General features: G+C 39.4%; 1 protein-coding gene across 1 annotated transcript in view; it reads left to right on the top strand.

Moving 5' to 3' along the window:
- Positions 1–23184, top strand: part of MED13L (mediator complex subunit 13-like) — a gene marked incomplete at its 5' end in the record, with an annotated part of 94175 nt that extends 70991 nt beyond the window's left edge. Inside the window, 13 exons of the mRNA XM_010073178.1 lie at positions 1288–1505; positions 2111–2303; positions 4217–4661; positions 6135–6354; positions 9272–9460; positions 11623–11846; positions 12284–12426; positions 13286–13444; positions 14485–14661; positions 16845–16999; positions 20242–20403; positions 22135–22247; positions 22431–23184. Coding sequence (XP_010071480.1) covers positions 1288–1505; positions 2111–2303; positions 4217–4661; positions 6135–6354; positions 9272–9460; positions 11623–11846; positions 12284–12426; positions 13286–13444; positions 14485–14661; positions 16845–16999; positions 20242–20403; positions 22135–22247; positions 22431–22563 — 2531 coding nt within the window. The remainder of the gene's footprint in view (positions 1–1287; positions 1506–2110; positions 2304–4216; positions 4662–6134; positions 6355–9271; positions 9461–11622; positions 11847–12283; positions 12427–13285; positions 13445–14484; positions 14662–16844; positions 17000–20241; positions 20404–22134; positions 22248–22430) is intronic.
- Between the last annotated feature and the right edge of the window lie 260 nt (positions 23185–23444).

The raw sequence follows: 23444 nt of genomic DNA, 5'->3' as shown, positions 1-23444 counted from the left end.
GCTGGTATATCGATAACATGGAGAGAGGGAGCTGTTAAAATTACACCACATCCTAAGGTTTCCCATCATCTTAAGTTTCAGTTTAAGTATCTCCTGGTTGTAAGTGACACTTCTGGAAAATACAGATTACAAAATACATTTTCTATGTGCACATTTGCAAAATAATGATTGATGTTTAAATACGTATTTCTCTCCTACAAATTATTTCAGTCTTAACCGATGCAGTCTTGCTTAGTTTTTCTTCTACAGTTCCACCGTGCTTTGCTTTATTTTCCCTCTGTTGGTATTTGATATATTGCGGCTTTCCTTTGGGGCTAGGACAACTTGTGGTAACTACAGTTCCTGTCTGAAGCTATTGTGCTTCACAAGGACTACTTCTAATAATTTTTCCAGCATTTGTGAATTTAAGAGTTAGGATTTGACAGTTGTTGCCAGAGAATAAAACCAAAATTACCATATGGTAAGTAGCAGAGCCTTTGATACAGATTCAGGAACTTTCACTGAATGTTGACTTTTTAATAAAGTGGGGTTATATTCTGCAGAAACTACTGGGTATATTTTTACTTGAAATTTTCAACAACATTTCTTCTAATGAGCTTGGTCTGTTTACCATGTTAAACTGGATGGTAGCGCTCTCAGCTGTGACAGCAAGTGCTCTGCAGCACTTCCTATGGCAAGGAGCGGGAGGCAATTTTTAGAATTATGATAACTTTGCTCAGTATTATATATGTGGGAATAATTTTGCCTAACCATTTTATTTAGTAATTTTGCACAACCAGTTGGAGGTAGATGAATAACTGTAAAATCAGATTTTATGTATTCATGTGATTACTTTTGATTGAATAGGAGCTCGTGAGATGTGGTTATGGTTATGACGAAGTTAAACCACAAGATTAAGCCCTGGGAAAGGGCAATACATGTATTTACAGTATACTGAAGGATGGTTTTTTCCAGCTTTCTAGGGAAGTTTAAATACTACTTGGATCAGCTCCCTCTACTTTGGCTGGTTTTATGGCATTTCTTAATTACAATATAAATCTTTCTTCTCTTTTATTAAATACTTTTTTTCCAAGGCAAAAGACCATGGGAGAACATGGTTTATCAGGCGTGATACCGCCTTGGTGTACGTTCCCACACTATGGTCAAACTTCTAGGAAAGTCAGCATGGGAAGGGATTAGGGATTTCCAATATTCCTGTAAAAGAACCCTCTTCCTTGTGCATCAGATAACTCACTGCGGTTAAACCAGTTGTTTTAACATTTTTTCTTTCTTTTTTTCTCTTTGAAGGCTCTGAGGAATCTCTTTTTTTGATCCCGACTTTACTAGTGGGTTATGACAAGGACTTCCTGACAATCTCTCCGTTCTCCTTGCCGTTCTGGGAGAGGCTGTTGCTAGACCCGTATGGGGGCCATCGGGATGTCGCCTATATCGTGGTGTGCCCAGAAAACGAGGCCTTGCTCGAAGGAGCCAAAACTTTCTTCAGGGACTTGAGTGCTGTATACGAGGTTAGAAGGAGGAACTACACTGGATCATTTCTTCTTAAGTGTCATTTCTGCTCTACTGCATGTTCATTGGGAGAAATCCATGTTTTATAAACCAGCAATTATTTGACTAAGGATATCTTTAATTTTGAGGACTTTCTGCCCTTTCAGAGTCCAAGAATACCATCTAATCGAGTTATGCAGCAATTCTCTCTGCATTTCAGGGTGTTTGTTGCCATCTGTTCTTTGCAGTACGCATTCTCTTATTTTACAGAGGATATAACGCTAGTATTAATACAGTTGCAATCGAGAGCATTAAGGCCTGACCAAACCTAAAGAGCAGATTAAAGAAACTGTTGCTTTCTTGTAATTGCTGGTGTGGAGATAAAACCATTTCCTTTTTTTAGCATGCATATTGCCTACTCATGAACATGTAGAATTACTTTGTAACCTCAGTTTTGCTGTAAGTGTGATTCGAGTCAACAGAGAAACGTAGCCTTTTGTTTTGTTATTTTTTAAGAAGCCACCAGATGTGTACTGGTAAGAAAGGCTTTACGCTACAAACCAGTTTGCATAATTTACTCAGGTGCTTGGCATCCAGTAACGAGCATTTCTTCTTTCCTCACCAGATGTGTAGACTTGGCCAGCACAAACCAATCTGCAAAGTGTTACATGATGGGATTATGCGGGTGGGAAAGACTGTGGCACAGAAGCTGACGGATGAGCTCGTGAGTGAATGGTTCAACCAGCCGTGGGGCACTGAGGAGTGCGACAATCATTCCAGACTCAAACTTTACGCGCAAGTTTGCCGGCATCACCTAGGTAAGTCTGCCATGGCGCTAGCAAGGCTCTTTTTTTTTCTGTAGGTATTTCAGAGGTGATTTTCAGTAGGTGCAAGCAGGGGGCTTTTTCTTAGAGTACAGATTATGATCTGTTCAAAAATAAAAAAGGTATTATGAGGCTTTATCTTAATTCTGTAATCCCTTCCACGTCGAATTTGCCTAGCCTTAGAAAGTTTTGTTGTTGTTTATCAGTCTGGTGATCATGCCAGAGATCAAAAAGGCAATTCTTATCTTTTTACAAAAGTCCGTTTGGTAAGATGTTTGCATGTCTCAAAGATGTTCCACATGAGACTGAATGTATAAATTGATCTGCTTTATATGCTACTGATACGGATCATCACACCACTGTGAGAGTGATGTGCATGGTGCCTTCAAGCATAACATTTATTTATATAAAAGGTGAGTTCACTGAAAGGAAGAATGAGTTAAAACAGGTGAAAAGAGAAAGTACCATTATCCTTGATGACTGGGGCCTCAACCTGCTGGGTGTGGATACTTGGAACCACAGTGCCCAGGGAAGGCACGGTCTCCTCTGAACCTCATGTGGGCTTATTGCCACCCTGAAACAGTGACACTTGTTAAAAGATTAGTCTGTCTTTCTTTTTTTTTAATGACAAACTGCCATATTAGTTCTTTTATAATCAGGTGTGCTTGTTTCATGAAGGAGTGTAGAATCTGAGAGTGTGGAAGGGTATAAAGTTTGCTGGGGTAGTATCAAAAGATGGGTCTTGGCTGAGCAGTCCCTGGACTCATCTAACATTGCTCCTAGATTTCGTCTGGGGAGAGACATGGTTGTTCCATTCCAGAATGGATCCAGGGGCAACGCAACATAGATTGTGTATATGACTCACACAAGACATAAACCCATCATCATTGGAAATATGTTTGCTTAGCCAGTGCTGGTCAGCAAGACAGACAGTGATCATGAAACACCAGCCACGTAAACATTCCATGCTTGAGCTGAAATGTGCAAACTCATTTTTTTGCTTAAAAATAGCCAGGGATTTTTAAGTGGTTTATTCCCTGTGCTCTGAAAAAGGAGTGACAATTCTTAAGCCTGCTTACTTTGAGGACAGGTGATCTGGTTTTGGAAAAAAGCAAACCTACCAGAGTTATCTGGGCAGTTCTACAGAGTGCTGAATGCCCAGTCCTTTGAGGAAATTTTGCCAGAACAGGCTAGGACTCCTCTATCCCAAATGACCCTGTTGCCTCATTCCTTCTGCTTTTAGTTTTAATTTACCATGTAACTGGAAAGGGAGGAATTTTTACTAAACATAAATACCCCAGGTTTACATGGAGAAATACATAGCATGTGCACAGTCAGTTGAGGAACTGGGCTTTTAATTCACACCTGAGGCATCTGGCAGGGACAGTGCTGGAAACTTCCCCTACTGGTGATTTACCACTTGTAATTTTCTTATTTTTATTCATTTATTAGTTAAAAATAGTCACTGCGATATCTCTCTTTCTGATACTGAGGAGCAGAAATAACTGTAATGAAGTTTGCCATTATTGTAGCTCAGGTAAAAAGGACTTGTAGATTTTCAGTCTGACAGAGATAACTTGTAGTAGATTGCAAAGCTGAACACTGTATAAAGCTGTTATCGCAACACAACCTAGCGAGAGGTAATGATGTGGCAGTACCAACTTCGATCCACAAAGCTCCGCAAAGTCAGTCCTGTTTTCAGAGACATTTCATTCCTGTCAGTAAGGACTGAAACCCTGAAGAATGGATTCCAAAGTACATATTTACAATGGAGATTATATTCACTTTGCATTCTCCGAGAATATTCTAAAAGCACAGAAAATATTGTATGACTTTATGGTTACTGCAGTTCGCTTTGATCTGACAGACTGTCATTAATCTCCCTTCCTCTTCATCTGCTATTTCAGCACCTTACTTAGCCACTCTGCAGCTTGACAGCAGCCTCCTGCTACCACCCAAGTACCAAACCCCAGCGCCAGCAAACCAGACACAGACAGCACCTGGGAACACTGGACCTGTACCCTCCAATTCAACGTGTCTTTCGGCTGCTGGGGCACCACCAACAGGCACTTCTTTTAATTCCACACCCAGCGGAGGGACCACTAGCCTTCCAGCAGGAAGCAGTTCATCCTCTGGATCCTCTGTGCCACAGCTGTCAGCATCTTCTGCAACACCCGGCGTTAACCAGATGACCACTACCTCCACTCCAGGGTTTAGTGGGAACATTGGTTCAGGGCAAAACACCAGCACGGGGGGAAACACAGCAGAGCGCTCGCAAGGAAGCACAGGTCCTCCAGGAGACACAGAGTCAGGTCAAAACGTACCACCACAGCAACAAGAAGGACAGGAAGGGTAAGTTACTTAAGTGCTGGAATGACTCGTAGTACTTCTAATTAAATCCACTGTTCTGCTGTTTTCATACAACTCATAACATTTATGCCTTGTGTAAATCCTGGAAAGGAGGGGAGCTCTGACATGTGCAGAAGCGCTGACCAGTTGTAAGTGCAGCAGGACCCATTTTTATTTGTTCATAGCAGTTATGGAAAAAGGAGAGCTGGAAAAATCAAACCTCCCTTTTTTTTGTTACAAGACACAAAGCTTGATACAACGGCATGAATGTGGGTGTTGCAGTTCCTTTTGAGGTGCCTTAGGACACCGCGTCTGTCCTGCATTTGCAGTACGAGGAAAACACACGGGGTCTTACAGGTTCTGTGCCCTGTCTGCCAGCTCGGTCTCATGTGTGTCAGGTACCGCAGGATGTCTCACGTGGCACTGAATGCCTCTGAACGTGGACAGCTCCATCACACCTGCAATGTTAACAGGTGCAATATGCAATCCAGGGATTTTTTCCTAATTTTCTTGCATTGCAAGTATTATTTTGCAGATAGGTTTACTGTGAGGTCAGGAAGGAAACAGAATTATGTTGCTGTTACTTTATAAATTTTAACAGCACAACTTTTTTAAAGACTTGATTACAAATAGTCATCCATCAAACATAAAAATTAGGAAAAGGTTTTTTAACATCTTATGTAAGTAACTTCCTGAGTGGACATGTTTTTCATTACTCTCATAATAATGCATATTGCTACTAGTCATGATATATGTTGTGGAGTTCCTGTATCTTAAGTGAAAAGCCCACATCCTGTTGTAGTTCGGGTTATCCATAAGACATCTGTTCACTGCATCTCTGCAAAACACCATTTTATCAAGTGCAGCGTGGGTTCTGATGAAGTCAGTCTGAGCTGCTTTTTATCACTTACAGATGTTGAGCCTCCTGTTCATGGTTGAGGCATGGAGGAGTGAGTGTTTAACAAGTTGAAAAATGTTTAGTTGCTCCTTCCAATACCAATGGAACCTTTTCTGTAACTAAACAGAGGACTTCAGTCTCCATGAATATTACTTTGGCGCTTTTTCCTCAGTTCTCAATTCCTTCTCTCCCCCTTCCACCTCTCCCAAAAGAAAACCCTAAACAGCACCAAAAACCGGGCATGTGCATACATAAAAAGAGAATTTGCAGAGCTAATACTACTCAGCTTTTCCATGTTCTGCAGGCATAATCTTTTCTGATTGCATTGCATGAGATTATGTTAGACTTTATGTTAAGTATCTTTAATAATTAGTAACAGGTATTTGGGATTGAGAACTGCTGTAAGTCATCCCTCCTCAATCACTGTTGTCATGTTTTTTAGTTTTGCTTCTGAACATAAGAATCACTTCTTACCCCCCTCTTTTTCCTCCTTTGCTTCAGCCTTGCACGCCTTTACAGAAAAACAGTAATAAACAATTGTAATTTGCTTTGGAATGTAACAACGTGTATGTCTGTAGTGTTACAGAGAGGGAGAGAATTGGGATTCCCACAGAAGCAGAGTCTGCGGACAGCAATGCCTATCCTCCAGCAGTTGTCATCTACATGGTGGATCCTTTTACCTACACTGCAGATGAAGAATCTGCCTCAACCAACTTCTGGCTGTTGAGTTTGATGAGATGCTACACAGAAATGTTGGATAACTTGCCTGAGAATATGCGGAATTCTTTCATTCTCCAGGTAATTCTGCCTTCCTCCATGTCTTCACACTGGAGAGTCGTTCTATCACAGCATACTTTTGATACATACACTATACTGAAAGATAGAAAATGGGTGACAATACATAAAATTTAGGTGATGTTTACAAATTATTTTGTTGACAGGGTATGTATTAAAAAACATTTGCTTTTGTTTTGATGAGGAAGTTAATTTAAGGCAGCCACCGTATCCTTGCATCAAATCCGTTGCATGGTTCTAGCAATCATATCTGCTAGACGCTTCCTGAAGGGAGATCATAGAATCATTAAGGTTGGAAAAGACCTCAAGGATCATCAAGTCCAACCCAACACGACCTAACTCACTAAACCATGCCCCTAAGCACCACATCTATTTCAGCTATTTAAGTTGCAACTGGGGTTGCCATTGCCAGACATGTCCAGTTGCTCCTTTTTGATTACTTTGCGTGTTGAGTTGTTTGCTTTTTATATTCTCTTGATTTAGACTGTTTAATCCAAAAGAAGTATGTGAAACCAGACATTTAATGCATAATTTAACTATTGTATTGTTATTATCTGCTTCTTAAAAATAATTTGCCATGTAACTTGGCATATAATAATAGTTACTTGCTGTGGAATTACTTAAGAATTGAATTTGTGCAGTCAGAAGCAGAGCTTGGCCTGTTGCCCAGGCTGCCTGCATCTTGCCATGCCGCTTCTTTCACAGTGGCTCCGTCTAAATAAATGGGGGGAGGACGGTAGAAAAGAGATTACAAGTTATATGTGTACGTGTGCAACATATGCAAGAAGCAGAATGTGGATGATTTCTGTATGCCTTATTCATGCATGCTCTACTTGGCTTAGAAGTATTTTAATTACAATGACAAAAAAAAAATTAGAATTTATTGTAGTGTCTCAAATTGGGCACGGAAAACAGTTGTCATTTTTGGTAATCATGACCTCATCATTCCCTGAAATGATGGGGAAACTGTCACCCAAATATTTTAGGCTTGAGGATGAACTGAAAATCAGATTCACAACTTCATATTGTGGTAGACTGTGAGCAACTGAATTGAGTCAGACCTGAAGATACTAAAAATAAAATAGCTACTGAAACCACAATGTCTGAAACACAAGGACATGTAAACTGTACACTGAAATGGTATCTGAGGCTGTGTGAGACAACTAATGGGCTTACAAACTCTTTGTAAGCACTGTTTATTTTGTGGGCACTTATTGTTTGTTTCCCAAAATATGTGGCATTTTGGCAGTTTAAATCAAAATAGTAGAGAATTTTTTCTAAGTAAAGGGTAGCAGGATATAGTTACCAGCACAACATCTCACAATTGTACCATAGTATACACCAAACCATAGTTATTTCAAAATAAATCAAACCCAAATGTTTGCAGATCTATTACAGTTCATATACAGAATGGAAAAGCTCAGCTTCTGACATTCTTGGATAAAGGAGTTGTCTTTTAAAAAAACACAGTTGGATTTAGTAAGTAGAATGTGCTACCAGAGGTCCAGTAGTTCAAGCATGAACCGTAGAGTAGCATAAGTTTTGATACTTAAGTATCACTACTGAAAATATTTGTTAAAAGAAAATACTTGAGTCTCATACTGTTAAATACAATATTAATACTTGTATTGAGTTTCTGCTCCAAAGCTCTCACCGTTCAAAAGACAAGACAGTTCCTCAGCCGTGTTTATTTCTCAATAGTATATTAAAAAAAAAAGACTTTGCAGGGATTACTTCTGATTTTAAAAAGGATTTGAACTGAAAAGATTATTTTAGTTATGCTTTGTTTACTTCTGAAGGAATGTTGTGCCACTTCTCCTTCCTGTTGATGTTGTGCAGATGGGTCTTAACCACCAAACTCAAACCTCATGGGCAAATCTTACTGTAGTTATGTTTCCTGCTGGTTGAACATGTAAATTTAAGTGTTTTGCTTCACATTACTTTCTGAAACCAATAAAACTGAACACCAGCATAAGATTGCTGAGTGTCTGCTGTTTACTAAACTGAAAAGGAAGAACAAACACGTAAATCATTATAACAGAATCTCAGTTCTGTCCTCTACAATCTTCTTTAAGAATGACACCATAGTGCCAATTCCCACATGAACAGCAAACAAAGACAAATTTTAACTACAGACTATGGAACCACACCTGCCCAAAGACAAAGTTCAGAATACTGAGGTTATATATTAAAGACTACCTGCAAATGAGGCTGATGATGAGAAAAACATTTTTTTAAAATATAAGGTGTTTGAATATAGGTGTTTGGGTTTGGACTGAGGATTAAAAAAAAAACAAAACCCGAACTACCCTCACGTTTAGGGTATGGCTTTTAAAAGCCATTAGTAATTACTATTTGTGATATACTTTGATAAATGTTATACATGTATTTAACTATGGGCCCTTCCCAAATTGTGGTATGAATGCGAAAGTGGGCTTCAGAAAACTAAGACTTGAGTGGGGAAAATAATCTGTTCTTTTTGTGTATTTGATTGGGTTTCTCATTCAATGTTTATATCACAGAAAGCAAAATTCACTTAGAGTTTCTAGTAAGCTGTGTTTGTCAGCTCTCTGCCTGTATTCTGGTACTGTTCAGTTATCGCTGCCCTGTAAGAAGACTCTTCCGTTATATTGGACAGTAGGAGTCTTAGCTTTCTGAGAGGTTCCGCAGCCTTAAATTTATCATTGTAACGGAAGCAGCAGTTTTGTGGCGGAGAACGTAGTCGCTGAATGTTGCAGCCATTCATGGGAAAGGGCAGTAGCCCTGATGGGAAGCTACGGATACTGTAACGCAAATAATTGAATGCCACAAAGTGTCGTGGGTGTTAAATGACCAATGAATGTGTGAATCTGGTTTGATAATAATGAACAGCTCTTTGAAGACTTTCAGTCCTGTTTCATTGTTTATGTGAATTCTCTAGATTGTGCCTTGCCAGTACATGCTGCAGACAATGAAGGATGAACAGGTTTTCTACATTCAGCACTTGAAGTCTTTGGCGTTTTCCGTGTACTGCCAGTGCAGGAGGCCGTTGCCCACACAGATTCACATCAAGTCTCTCACGGGCTTTGGGCCAGCTGCCAGCATTGAGATGACCCTCAAAAATCCTGAGGTTAGTATTGGTGTCAAGAAAATGAAGCCTGATAGTAACTGTACCCACTTTTCTCAAATATCAAAAAAAGAGAAAATACTTTTAGGAGTATTTTTTTCAAGGTGTAGAAGACAATGACAATATAAAGGGAAAAGGTAAGCTAATACTAAAGAGAAAATATTAACAAAAATGTCAGATTACTTGCTTTCAAAACATTTTAAGCTTCTGTTTGAGAGTCATAAAGCAAAATGTTAAAGTTCAGTGTGAAAGAAGAGGAAATGTAAGCTGTTACTTGGGCTTCTGAGATACTTTGTAGTTTTAGTCTCTCGTACTCCTGTAAGAAAGTGTTTCTGTCCAACCTTTATTTATATACATATGTAGATGCATATGTATGAAATAAGTTCCTGTGCCTAATTACAGATATTATATTAATTCCCTGAGGTAATGGAGAAATCCCCTGATTTCAGTGGGCTTACCTTTCATCTGTTTTTTAAACTGTAAATATTCAACCCCTGTTTCTGGAATTTCAGGGATTTCAAAAGAAGAATAATCCATCCTACTTTCTGTGAATACTTTTCATTCTGTGAAAGATAACGATGACTTTTATTTAGATTTAATGGACCAACTAAACAATTAAACACTTAGCTTGGGATAAAGACATGCTTGTTAGGGTTTAAAAACCTAGTTTCAAGATCATCATAAAACCAGCCTATCAGCACGTTTCATTACTGACATAAAACCATAAGCTCTCACTGAAAATTTCTAAAAGCGGTATCACCCCAGGCGTCTGCTCTTCACATTCTCCCCTCACGCTTCCCTCTAGCAGGATGGATTCTGCAGCAAGTTAACCACAGTCATACTTCAAGCTATTGAGGTGTAAGGAGAAGAGCAATAAACTTGCAAGACCCCTGCGAGCATCTCCCTCCCTTTAATTAATATTCCTGCACTGTTGGCAGGGTGGTGTACTTCTAGAAAGTGACACAGTCAGAAATAGGATAGCCTTAACATCTCTAAGAAAACACTGTAACTTAGTTCTCCTCTAAGCTGATTAACTTGCACTTTGCATTTCATGTTTAATTTTATGGAGATACAAAAGACACCAAAAAAGGGGCAAACGTTTTCATGAGCAGCTTGCATTTAGCATACTTAGTTAATCAGATGTGTACTTTTTCCATTTTACCTGAGTTTCTGTTTAAATGAAAAAGCCCAAGAAGACTTTTCTACTGTAGGGTGACTAGTTGCCCAGGCAGGCTGAGCGTCTCCGTCACTGGAGGTGACATCCAGTAGCCATGATGTGGATACCCAAGAGTCCTGGGCAACCTGCTCCAGTCGACCATTTAAGCAGGAGGATTGGACTGGATATGATCAGAGGTCCCCTCTAGTCTCAGCCTCCTCTGATTTTATGACTCTTTTTTTAAATGAAAGATGGATTTAATAACTTGCTACTGTCAGGTTCTGCAGGAGGACTGCACATGTATTATTTACAATACTAATTTGCTTCTGCTTATCATTAATTTGTGTTGAATGGCCTTGATTTCTTATAACCTTTTTTACAGGTTGGTTTTCTGAGGGGTAGTTTGTTTCTTAACGAGAAGCAGTATCACATGTACAGGAGATCTGATGAATTAAAAACCAAAGCACTTCTGAAATGAAACTGTGAGCTATCAGACTTGAATTTCTGACATCATGCCTGATGTTCATGGAAGTATGTTATACCTAATGCCTAGATAGGAAACTGTACATGAAGTCTGAGCTCTGTGTGAGCAGTTTCAGAGTTGGAGTCCTTGGTACCTCACATCAGATCATGCTGTCCATGTGAGTGGATGGAGGTGAGCAGGTGGCATCAATTTTAGCAAAAGGATGTACAGAGTAGCAGGTGTAAACTCCTGACTGTTTGAGAAACTGCTATCCCCCGGTCCAAAGACTCTTTTAATACCTTAGTTTCCTTGTGTATAAAAAGAAAACTTTAGATAAGGTGTGAAGTGCATCAGTTTTAACTAACAGAAATGAATTGTCTGTAACCGCCCTTTTCCCAGTATTTCTCTTGACTCTGAATGCCTTGAATTTATTTATTGTTTCAAACTCCCATTTTTCTGTACTCGCTGCAAATCTGTGTTTATGTGTTTCATGCATTAAATACTTGTTTGATAGATCTGCTGATATTTGTGTTGACTTCATTGCAGAGGCCCAGCCCAATCCAGCTATACTCGCCTCCTTTCATATTGGCACCCATCAAAGACAAACAGACGGAACTGGGAGAAACATTTGGAGAGGCCAGTCAGAAATACAATGTACTTTTTGTTGGATATTGTTTGTCTCATGATCAGCGTTGGCTTCTGGCATCCTGCACTGACCTTCACGGTGAATTGTTGGAAACCTGCATAGTTAATATTGATTTACCGAACAGGTAGAGAAACTTTTAATTTTTACATTATATCTAGGTCTATAGTTGCCATCCCTCACTCGCATCTGTTTCTTGCACATCCCTTCTGATCATCCTGCTGATGTGATCATGTTGTAGTGCTAATATTTCAGTTGGCACTTTTATAACCTATAAACTGCAGAGGAAAAATGTTACTGTGTTACACCTGTTTTACACATGCTACCTGCAAATCTTGCCTACAAGAACAATTGGCATGTTGCTCAGTGTATTGACACCATTTACATATCACTGCAATAATAGCACTGAGAGCAGGCACGTGCTTTTTCTGCTTCTTGTTACTACAAGGTGAGTTAGGCACTCCACAGAACTGTACAAGCTCCTGTAAATAATTATATAGAATAGAAATCTGAATATTGTCCTCAATTATTTCTGTGGTTTTTTTTTTCTTCCTTAACCTTCAGGTCAAGGAGGAGCAAGCTGTCTGCACGTAAAATCGGTCTGCAGAAGCTGTGGGAATGGTGCATTGGCATTGTACAGATGACATCACTGCCTTGGAGAGTTGTAATCGGGCGGCTCGGCCGCCTGGGCCACGGGGAGTTGAAAGGTATGAAATGTCAGCACCGTCACCGCTTGTGGTTTGGAATGAACACTTGGCCTTAACGTGCAGGGCAGAATGACTTACAGAATTGATCACGAACCTTTAAAACCAGAAAATTGAGAGTGATAATCCTGCCCTGGCACTGGAGTTCTGTATTGGTTTGTTTGTACACTGGGTTTGACAGAAGTCCCTCATGTCTTGTAGATGTTGAGTAGGTTAACTAGTGTTTGCAAGTGCACTTCCCAGTGGAGGTCGTGGGTTTGTCATGTGTTAGGAAAAGATCTGGACAACAGTTATCCTCTCCGAGAAATAGAAACAGGATTCAAATCTGAATCCTAAACTTAAACTAAACAAACAAAAAACTCTTGCAAAAAAGGTTACTGAACAAAAAATGCAATTTTTTTTCTGTGGCATATAAAACTACTGATAATGAGTGTTAACCAGTAATAAGGAGTCCTTTTTGAAAAAATAATCAGTGCATTTTGGGAAAAGATTTGTATGTAAATAAAAAAAATTCAAAATATTTTTAAAAGAGTCCTTATATGTTGCCCTGTTTGACATCAGATAAGTACCTCATCTGCCTTACAGGAAGAATGAAAGACTTATTCTTACAGAAACACATCATCTTCAGTGATTTGTCAGAGTCATGCAGTTAGCTCATGGGAAAACCAGCAAACTGCCACAGAATAGAATACTCCGCAGTGACTGTTTGAATACCCGGGTTGCAGAGCCATGCACCTTGTTCACACCAGGAGGCAGTCCAGAATAGGACAGTGTTAAAGAAACACAAAGTGTTATTAATATTTTGCTATTTTCACGATTTCAGAGCTCCGTTCTGGTCTAACATAACGTGTATTCATTTCAGACTGGAGTATCCTCCTTGGGGAGTGTTCCCTGCAGACAATCAGCAAACAGCTAAAGGAGGTGTGCCGCATGTGTGGCATCTCAGCCGCAGACTCTCCGTCTATCCTCAGTGCCTGCTTAGTTGCCATGGAGCCCCAGGGGTCATTTGTTGTGATGCCAGGTAAATTTTATCCAACTGTCTAAACGCCAGTGAAACTTGTCATAGTACTGATCACATAAGCACGTTGATTTTGGGAGACTTTTGAGTTCAACAAGAAGACCTTGACTAGCATGGCTAAATGTGATACAAAATAGGTAGAGCCAGCGGAATTCCCAAAAATACCACAAGTGAGGCTACACTGGGGGTGTAGACTCCTGGGGGAAAGATTGCTGTCTGTCACTGCCCAAGTGAGGACCCGTTCCTTGGGGAGGTCATTTTTGCAGCTAGAGCAGTTCTCGTCAGCCGAAATGGGATGTTGTAGAAGCCCTCATGCCAGGAGGGCTGCAGACACCGTGAGAGTCTACAGTGTGAAAGACTAGGAGTGTGTAAATGGGAGGAAGGATAACTCTACTTGCCTTTTCATATGCTTGGGTTATTTAGAGAGTTGTATTATAAGCAGCAGTCCACAGAGTTAAGCTGAAATAAAATTAAATTTTGAGGTTCCCTTTACTTTCTTGTTGAATTATGCAAGCACGGACTTTTTAATGTACGTGGTGACGTATCCTCCCAAACTACTCTGGTTTTTTAAGTTTAGAAATAAAAGATTACTACATGGAACAGAATTAAACAAGCTTGAAAATTATTCATTGAGTTGAATAATTTTCAAAGCAGAGATTTTGTAACATGAGGCAATAGATGGCAAGTTATGCTTTTTTTCATGTCAACCAAAGCGAGGTATATTTCATAATTATACAGATACATGCGTCAAAAATAAATCTAACTTTATCATTGAACACGTAAATCTTTGATTAAGGGGCAGCAGAATGAAAAGGAAAGGTGAGGCATTGTGTGGGAATTCAGATAGCTAAACATCATCTGTACAACTTGTGATCTTAATTTCAAGCTCTTCTAGTAATTTAATCCTTTTATGGTAAGAACCTTTAAACATGTGTATTAGCTTGCAAACCCAGCTTAGATGCACTGAAATTCAATTGAACCCAGAACACACATTTGGAAGATGATGCAAATAACTGTCTCTGCCATTGCTTCTCTTCTGGAAGATGCTGTCACTATGGGATCAGTGTTTGGCCGGAGTACTGCGCTGAATCTACAGTCATCTCAGCTGAACACCCCTCAGGATGCCTCCTGTACACACATCCTGGTTTTCCCCACCTCTGCTACTATTCAGGTGGCACCAGCAAATTACCCCAATGAGGATGGATTCAGCCCCACTAATGGTAAGTAAGGATGCGTCTGGAAACACTTGCGAACGCTCAGTCGCCTGTTTGGAACATCAGCAGAGCTGTACCAGGCATGAATAAAACAACCTGAGTGGCCCAGTGTTCTCCCACGGACCCCATACCACCCTAATTTAGTTTAAAGAGAACAACACTGTGCTTTATAGTTACAGGATAACATACTGGTTTTTCTGAAGTCTGTTTTCAGATACTCATACTGATTTACTCCAAATCAATATGCAAAATGGCACAGACTATAAAATGCTTTTTCTTGTGACTTGATCAGGCCGACTTGTTTCTTATAGTAGTGGTTCGCTTCATGCCCTGCTGTGGACAAAGCTTGTGAGAAAGGAGGTACTTGGTTTAGAATTTTAGTCTTCCATAAAGCAGGCAAAATGGACCAACCCAAGAATTCTTACTGTTAGCAGTGTGCTTTTGCAAGCGCATTTAACCCTATAGTTTGTGTCAGCAAGACTCTAGTTAATGCTTCAGATCAAATAAGTGTTGTCCTATCTGTTTGGCCATAAATCCTTAAAAATTATTGTGAAATAATTTAAACCAAGAGTATCTACAACATTTACAACAGAAGTAGTTTATGAAGAGGGAAGTTACAGCGTAGAGAGGAGGAAAGGCCCACTATTCTTAATGAAAGAGTCTGCTTTGATCTGTTCCTCCTGGAATTTCAGTGGGCCTCACAGAAGGGAAGTTACCCCTCTAATACTTCAGCAGCTGTCCTTTCAAGGCCCCAGAATCCCGACTGAATGCTGTGCTGACAAATATTTAACCTGCATTAACCTGCCCTTTAGTGCTTCACATGCTAATTAGAATCAGGTACAAGAACTGGCGTTTTCCAAAATGGTGTTAAATTTAATTTTCTTAACTCTGTTCTAATTAATGATTAAACCGCTTCCTATGCTATTAGCCATCTCATTTATGCTTTGGGGGCTAAGCAGAGCATGACATTAGTTTTGTTTTGTTTACTGAGGTTGTAGGACAGAAGTTAATAAACTCAGTTAATTCATTGCTCTTGCAATCCAGTATTTCTCTTCAGAAGATGAAGAAAAACAGCCACCTGCCTATTTCAGTACTGGGACTTAAAGTGAAATTAGTTCAAGACGCACACATTCTTTTCCATTTTCCTGCAGAGTAAATTATTCATTTTCAAGATAAATTCTTTATTATAATATGTAGACATGCATGACTCTTAGGGCTCCATGTGTTCTAGTATCAATTTGTCTGCAGTTCTAATCCAGCTAATTCGGACAGCTCCTACTGTCCCTTTCTGTCCCCTAAAATGTTCTTTAGATGTCATCATACTGTTTAACCATGTTTGCCGGTTGAGAAATCTGGGGAAGGAGAAAAACCCTATAAACCATTTTGTGATGCTTGTAATTTTTTGCTCTGTGTTTATAATGGCTTAGCTGTCCATCATGTAAATTTACTCATGGTATCATAATCTCTGCTTCAAATGCCTGAGTAATGGGATGTACTCCTCATAGAATGCAAACACATGTTCAATGTATCTTTACTCCCTTCCCACATACGAACATAAACCAAATTAAAACAGCAAGTTATGATAATGCAACTTAATTTCTGAGATAAAAGTAAAATATTAAAAGCTGCATTGCAGGAAATCCTGGTGCAGTACTTGAAATAATAATGAAAACATACTGCATGTGAGTGGGAAGCAGGCCTGGCTGCTGCTAGGACTGCTCCCAGAATATTTTGAGCAAAAGTGCCAGAGTGCTGGTGTGTAGCACTAGAAGCCTGAAGAGCAGCACCTGCTGAGAATAACATACGTAGTTTTGTTTAATGTATTTCAAGTATTTTGTTAATGGATTTCTGTGACCTGCTGCAGACAGGTATCATTTTTTTCTGTTACAAAGTTCAATTTTTGTTAAGCTGGTATGAAAGGATTTTTGTTCACTCTGACCATTGTTAAAATTCATTATTTTAATAGATGTCTGCCAGCTTTTCAAGTCTGTGCGGTTGCAGTCAAAGGTACTAAGAAGGGTTAAACAACGAAGTGTTTATCTCTGCTTTCATCTGTCTCAAGACTATGTGTAAAAAAAAAAAAAAGGAATGATAATAAATTAAAGGGAATGGTAATAAATTACAAAAAATTTCTTGACAAAAATGAGCACAGCACATTGGAAATGATTTTTCTTTCTTTTCCTTTTCAGATGACATGTTTGACCTCCCATTCCCAGATGACATGGACAATGACATTAGAATTTTAATAACAGGGAATCTTCATTCTTCACCAAATTCCTCCCCAGTTCCTTCCCCTGGATCACCATCTGGCATTGGAGTGGGATCTCACTTCCAGCATAGCAGGGTAAGGCTGTAGCACTTTAGGGCATATGCTACTTAAAATAAAACACAAAAATGATCCAAATCCTCCAAAAAAATCAGTTTTTTCTGTTATATTCTCAAACATAATTAGGTCAACAGCAAGCAGAAGTTAAGGTTAAAATGGAAGGTGTTGGTTAAATACTGCTTATGCCTCTGCCTTGACTATGTACATCTCTAAAATTAATTGTTAATGTACAAGATAATTGAGAGGAAGAAAGGAGGAAGACAGAGAAGCTTTATTGTTGTGTGGCAGAGCCGTATCTAATGACCCTCTATAAATTTAATCTGTACTCATCCATTTTTTTCTGGAAAATGATATGGAATGTCCCCGGCACAAAGTGACAAGTCCTTGAGAGAAAGGAAGATAGGACAGCTCTGTTCACATGAATTTCTAGGGGAGGCAAGGAGGGCAATAATTCTCGTAGTAATAAAACCCTACCCATAGAAACTCCGCAGGTGCTGGGTGTTTATGCAAATGTGCTTTTCTTAGTAAAAATTAGCCCAGAGCACATAGTGTTTGTAAGTTATCTTGTTTGAAGTGGCTTTTATAAAGTTGGTTCCAACACCAGTGATTACTTAAAATGCAAATTATTTTTGGTAATTCAAGGTATTTTTTTGAATCAGTTTTAGCATAATTTGGATCATGTTTGATGGAACTCTCTTTCTCATATATTTAATTGTGTAGGAGATTTAGCTGTGCTCTTATAATGGTTCCCATCACAAGTATGTAGAAGTTTGACACTTCATAGTTTCCTGTGGAGAAGTTTTATTCTAGAGACAGTACATTTAAAGCAGTAGCATATTAGTTCCTTACTAAATAATGCAGTATTTTATTAAGGAAACAGGATAACTTTTATACAAGAAACAGATAACCCCATGCATTTAGAAGTTCTGGTTTAGTGATCTGTGATAGTTTAAGTAACTGGATCTGGATCTGTGGCTGTTACTGGTGGCTTTAAACAGTCTCAAGAGAAACTATGAATCTGGTATGAAAGTACAGAGCAGGTACTTAGAGGAGGTGTACGTACAGCTAAGAGATTTGCCCATGAATGATGCTACTCGTTCAGCCTCTGTAACAAAGCAGTGCATTTCTCCAAATATAAATAAGAGTTCTTTAGAAAAGAATTCTCACTCCCTGAAAATGACTAATTAAATGGTGTTAGTTTCACCACCTGGAAGCAAAAAGTCCTGCCTGTAGCTTCCTTGCAGCCTCTGCCAAAATGCTGCAATGGTCAGCTTAATTCAATCTGTGAGTGAAAAATTACTTCTGCATCAGCCACAAAAATGCTAATACTGTATTTTGTGATCTCAGTACAGAACCACCTTACCTTATGTTAATGCTCCGACCTACTTTCAAAGGCTTAATAATTGCATATTACTGTCTCTTGGTTATTTCAGACTGGTATGTGGGCAAATTAAAAGTTTTAAATTCTGTTACTAAACCCTCCAGCCGTAAATCACAACTCGTCACTCATTACAACTTCTCTCTCTTATTTAGTTAATTCAGTAACCTCTATTCTGTACCACTTTCATAAATGAGTTTACAAAACTTATGCTCAATGGAACCCCATCCAAGGGGCTTAAGAACAGCACGGAAAGGTTAATGACCAAAGCGCTTGCAGGCCTGGCCATTTCTAGACGAACCTGTCATAGTAATTCAGTTTAACCATTAACAAGGGCCTAGTAATTGATGTGTAATTTTTGGTTTTAAAAAAGCAACAGCGTGTGATCATTACCTTGTGGGTCAGGGAGGGTCAAGCCTTCGTGCATGTAACCCATAATTGATTGCTGCAGTTTAGCAGTGTAAGTCCTGATTGCTCAGCAGCCAGTTCCAAGGTTTGCTGTTCTGCTTTCTGAGTGCCCACAGCCAGGTGAGCTGCAGCCTTCTCCAAGCTTTATGGACTGTTTAACTTCCTTTGATTGCTGATCAAGATATTACTGTTGGAGAAAGACCTGCTTGAAAGACTAGCAGTGAAGGCTTTGTGATTATGCTGGTTTCTGTGCAGTGGAATTTTTTTTTTTTTAACCTATTGATGTAAAATATGCACATGGATTAAATGAACTGCTATCTCAGTTCTTCTGGGATAAGTTTCAAGCTAAAATACTTCGCAGGCATCTTTTGTGGTTTTCCTGAATGAAATAAGTAAAAGAAAAATAATAAGGGGTGTTTCCAGAAAACCCAAATGCATTTACATTAGGAAAGTACTCTAGAATGGAATGCCAGTCACCCTTTCTGATAGCTAAGGAGACCCTTGAAGGTTTGGTAATGTAGTTTGTGATATATACACACACAGAGGATGAGGTAAGCAAACTTACACAAAGCGTTCCTATCCAACAGGCTCCAGTCTGGAAGGTTCATCTAGGTTTTACTCTGCAGAAATAAAATCACAAACACTTATGCTGACAGGCAGCAACTCAAAGGCTGATGAAATTAGCTTTACAGCCAGTTTCTTATTGACTCTCTCCTCTCCAAATAACTGTTTGGTCTCTATATAAGAATGAGTAACTAATACTGCAAAAATACAGTATATAAATAAATGAATAACTTGATATAAATGGAAGAGCAGGACAGCTGTTTCTTCTTTGCCATGCTTAGCCTCTGCTTGGTGGTACAAATATAACCAAAGCATAGTACCTTCTGTCCAAGTGTCCATGGCAAGGAATAGCAAATGCAGCAATTTTTTTGTAAGTTATCAATGCAACTAACTGCAAAAGCAAACACAACCAAGCTTATAAAGATGCAGGTATTCTCTGTTCTTCCCTATTTGAGTGTGTAACGCATCCTTCCACTAGCTGAAGTTGGGATGATCTGCAGTGCAAACTGCTGGGTTTGGTATGTATAGAAAGAGGCTATGAGGCTTTATAAACTTAAATTCAACACTGCTCTACTCTCTGCATGCACTCAAGAAGTTGTTCGGATTCATAGCCAGAATCTAAGTTATTCTGAAGCATCAAATTCCATGTGCACTTGGTTCAGTGTGGGAAGTCGACACTGCTGTTTGGGAATCTAAAGTGATTCTGGATCACCCTGGAGAGTGCAACTACAGTGGGAAAAGAAAGGGATTAGACACCTTTGACTAAGATTCCTGAATGACTAAAAGATAGGTGATTAATAACAAGACAGAACTGGATTAAAGACTGTGTACTTAGTAAACAACATTAATGTTATTGGACTGGGATGTAAGGATATAAACAACAAACCTGTCTTTTCAACTCTCCTTTCAGAGCCAAGGGGAACGTCTGCTTTCCAGAGAAGCCCCTGAAGAACTGAAGCAGCAACCTCTTGCTCTTGGATACTTCGTATCAACTGCCAAAGCTGAGAATCTTCCGCAGTGGTTCTGGTCATCCTGTCCTCAGGCACAAAACCAGTGTCCCCTCTTCCTGAAGGTCTGTCTTGGAATCCTTTCATGGGGGAAAAAGACAAACTGTATTTATAGCCAATGAATTTTCTTTGAAAATGTTGGGTTTACATGTTACTGCAACTGTGACCATACTGGAAACAGAAATACAATTTTAGGTTTACATTTGCTTAAGATAGCTGGCTATTAAAACTTAATTCTCTATTCCTAAAGTCCTTACCTGAAAACAGAATAGTTTGGCAGCTTCTAAAAACAGAATCATCAAAGCTGTATCCAGTATTACAGAAGTGTCCCAGTTTTCATTTTCAGTTATTTGAGCAAACAACATACAGAATAATAAAGATAGTACCACTTACTTTATCCATTCCCAGCTTAATTAACAAACACTAAACATTTTTGCATATCTTGTAACTAAATTCTCTCATCCATTTCTATCAGGCAGTTATCACAGTAAAGGTGTTCTCAATTATTTCTCAGTTCTTTCCTCATGCAAAATGAGCAACTTTAGGACTGATGTTAACAATGACTCGCAGTCAGCATGGCAGGCTTTGTAGTCAGTAGAGTATCTCCGCCACCAAAGGACTGAACCTTAATCTTTACACTCTGCGCTCTTCATGGATAACTTCCCTGAAATACCTGCTTTTCTTCAAACCTACAGAATGGAGATCTCAAAATAATGTGAAAAATAAACCACCATGTTTTTGGAGCTTAAAACTACCCCTTTTTGTGAATGAGTAATCCAAAGACTCTTTCAGTTCCAGCAGTAAAAACATAGCCAGCAGAGCTCCAGGCAACTTTATGAATTCCTTCCGTAAGCTTATACTAGATTTGTACTAGAGAGAAGGAGCCATCCACCACCCCCAGCCCAGCACAGTTGCTTTCTCAGATCTAGGCTGAATTAAATGTTTAATTGGACTTGGAACATGCAGGTTTGGTTTGGACAATTTTTAATAAAGGCAAGGGGCTGAATACATGCAGTGACTTGTACACCGTTCAGGGAGCAGGGGCTGCTGTCTCCTTTATGCTGCACAGCGCTGCAATTAGGAATCTTGAACGGCATGTGAGGCATACAGATTCGAGTCATCCTTGTCTGATCTGGATTAAGTATTTTTGAGCTAAAGTATTTCACCTCTAATGTGCGTGCCATAATTGGAGGAGTATAAATGAGAGGTTTTGCCTCAGCAGGCTGTGTGGCGTGTTAGGCTCCCCGCTTGAAAGGCTTACGTGGTTGCTCTACCCCCAGCATGGGACCAATATGAAATCCCTTTCCTACTCCTGTATAAACTAGCGCACAAGCCTTGCTCTAGAAGAAAGATGAGACAGATTGAGAAGGTGTAACAGCAAAGAGCAGGACAAAGGCTGCACTGCTGGCGGAAACACCACCTCTGTGTGGTTCTCTGGGATGAGTCTCCCACTGGGAGAGTGTGAAGAATCAGAATGGCTTGTTACCAAAATACTAAAAGAACCTCTACTACATCCCAAGTGTTTTCCCTCATCACTTCTTCCATGACTAAAATTAAGAATAGAATTCAGTATTTGTCTTTAAAGATCCTTGATTCCAGTCAAAAAGAGAAGTCAGTTTATTCAAAAATGTAATCACTATGGAACCTGGAAGTACACATGGTCACAGTGGGTCCAACAAAGAATTGCTGATTTTCCATGCTGCCCTGGGACAATTCAGAATATATTTGTTGACCACGAATCTTTAGAAGTACTTGCTATATGAAGAGTTAATTTGTGCTTTTTTCCATTTACACAGGCCTCATTACATCACCATATCTCTGTAGCGCAGACAGATGAGCTTCTACCTGCCAGAAATTCTCAGCGAGTTCCTCACCCCCTTGACTCTAAAACTACATCAGATGTCTTGAGGTAATGCCTTTTAGGTTTTGCATTTCCACCCTAAGGTGTAGGGACAGAGCTCTGAAATTTCCAAGGGACCTTTCCTTTTCAACCTGGGAAAATTATTTCTTAGCTTTATTATTTCTTCTCCTTTATCTTATCAAAGGAGTAAACAGTTCCAGTTTCATTTCTCTGTGCATTTCTCTTTTGCAGGTTCGTTTTGGAGCAGTACAATGCACTGTCCTGGCTTACGTGTAACCCTGCCACTCAGGATCGCAGCTCCTGCCTTCCTGTCCACTTCGTGGTGCTCACTCAGTTGTACAATGCCATCATGAACATACTTTAATAGATAGAAAAGCACTTGTTCTTCGGGCTTACTCTCCCCTCCACCTGAGAAACGTGCCACAGTCTGCAAAGATCACAATTTTGCTTCTCTTCAGACCAGTCCTGTGCTGTGCTTCTGTTCCTCCAAAAGCACATGTGAATTCTGCAGTGTTCAAAACTAACCTACCCATTGACATCTCTGGCAGCTTCAGTCCAAAATCTGGGAACATCCAAGAACAGTGAACACAGAGTAACCTCAAGCCAGTGTTAGTTTGGTGGCCCAGTAACTACTGGTCAGTGTGATTTTTTTTTTTTTTTTAATATTTTATTTTTTTAAGGAAGACTACAGTATCTTTTTGCATTTGGAACTCTGACAAACAACCAAGAGCAGTTTCAGCCCTGCAAGTAAAAATACTTTGTAGTGACCCATTTGGGTTGTCCAAAACTTATTTTGTTGCTTGATCGTCATAAACTGGGACTTTGCAGGAGAAAGAAAAGAAAAAAAAACACCAAACCACCAACCAAACACACAGTTGTAGTCTCGTATAAATATTGGAGTTTTCTGTCTACCTGGAGTTCCTGTCAGGGTGGATTGGGATGAATGCATGCATTTGTTACCTGTCCATGTAGATATGAATGGTCTGGAGATATTTTATTTATTTTTAGCTTTGGGGAGGGGAGGGATTAAATTATAAAGGACCAGGAACAGTAGAATATCTTAAAAATCCAGCTCCGTTCCACTGTAGGGTTATTTATCTACATACCTCTCACTCTTCTGACCTAGAAATCAAAAGTGAAGCTAATAACAATCCAAGTCCAAGCTGGGAAGGGAAGCGTTTTCTGGGAAGGCTATACTTGTAAGGAATTCTCACCTGTTTTTAGCCTGGTTAAAGCGAGAAATGG

This window comes from Pterocles gutturalis, unplaced genomic scaffold, assembly GCF_000699245.1.
Source record: "Pterocles gutturalis isolate BGI_N339 unplaced genomic scaffold, ASM69924v1 scaffold4887, whole genome shotgun sequence".
Classification (NCBI taxonomy): domain Eukaryota; kingdom Metazoa; phylum Chordata; class Aves; order Pterocliformes; family Pteroclidae; genus Pterocles; species Pterocles gutturalis.
This window is presented reverse-complemented; position numbering and strand designations above follow the sequence as displayed.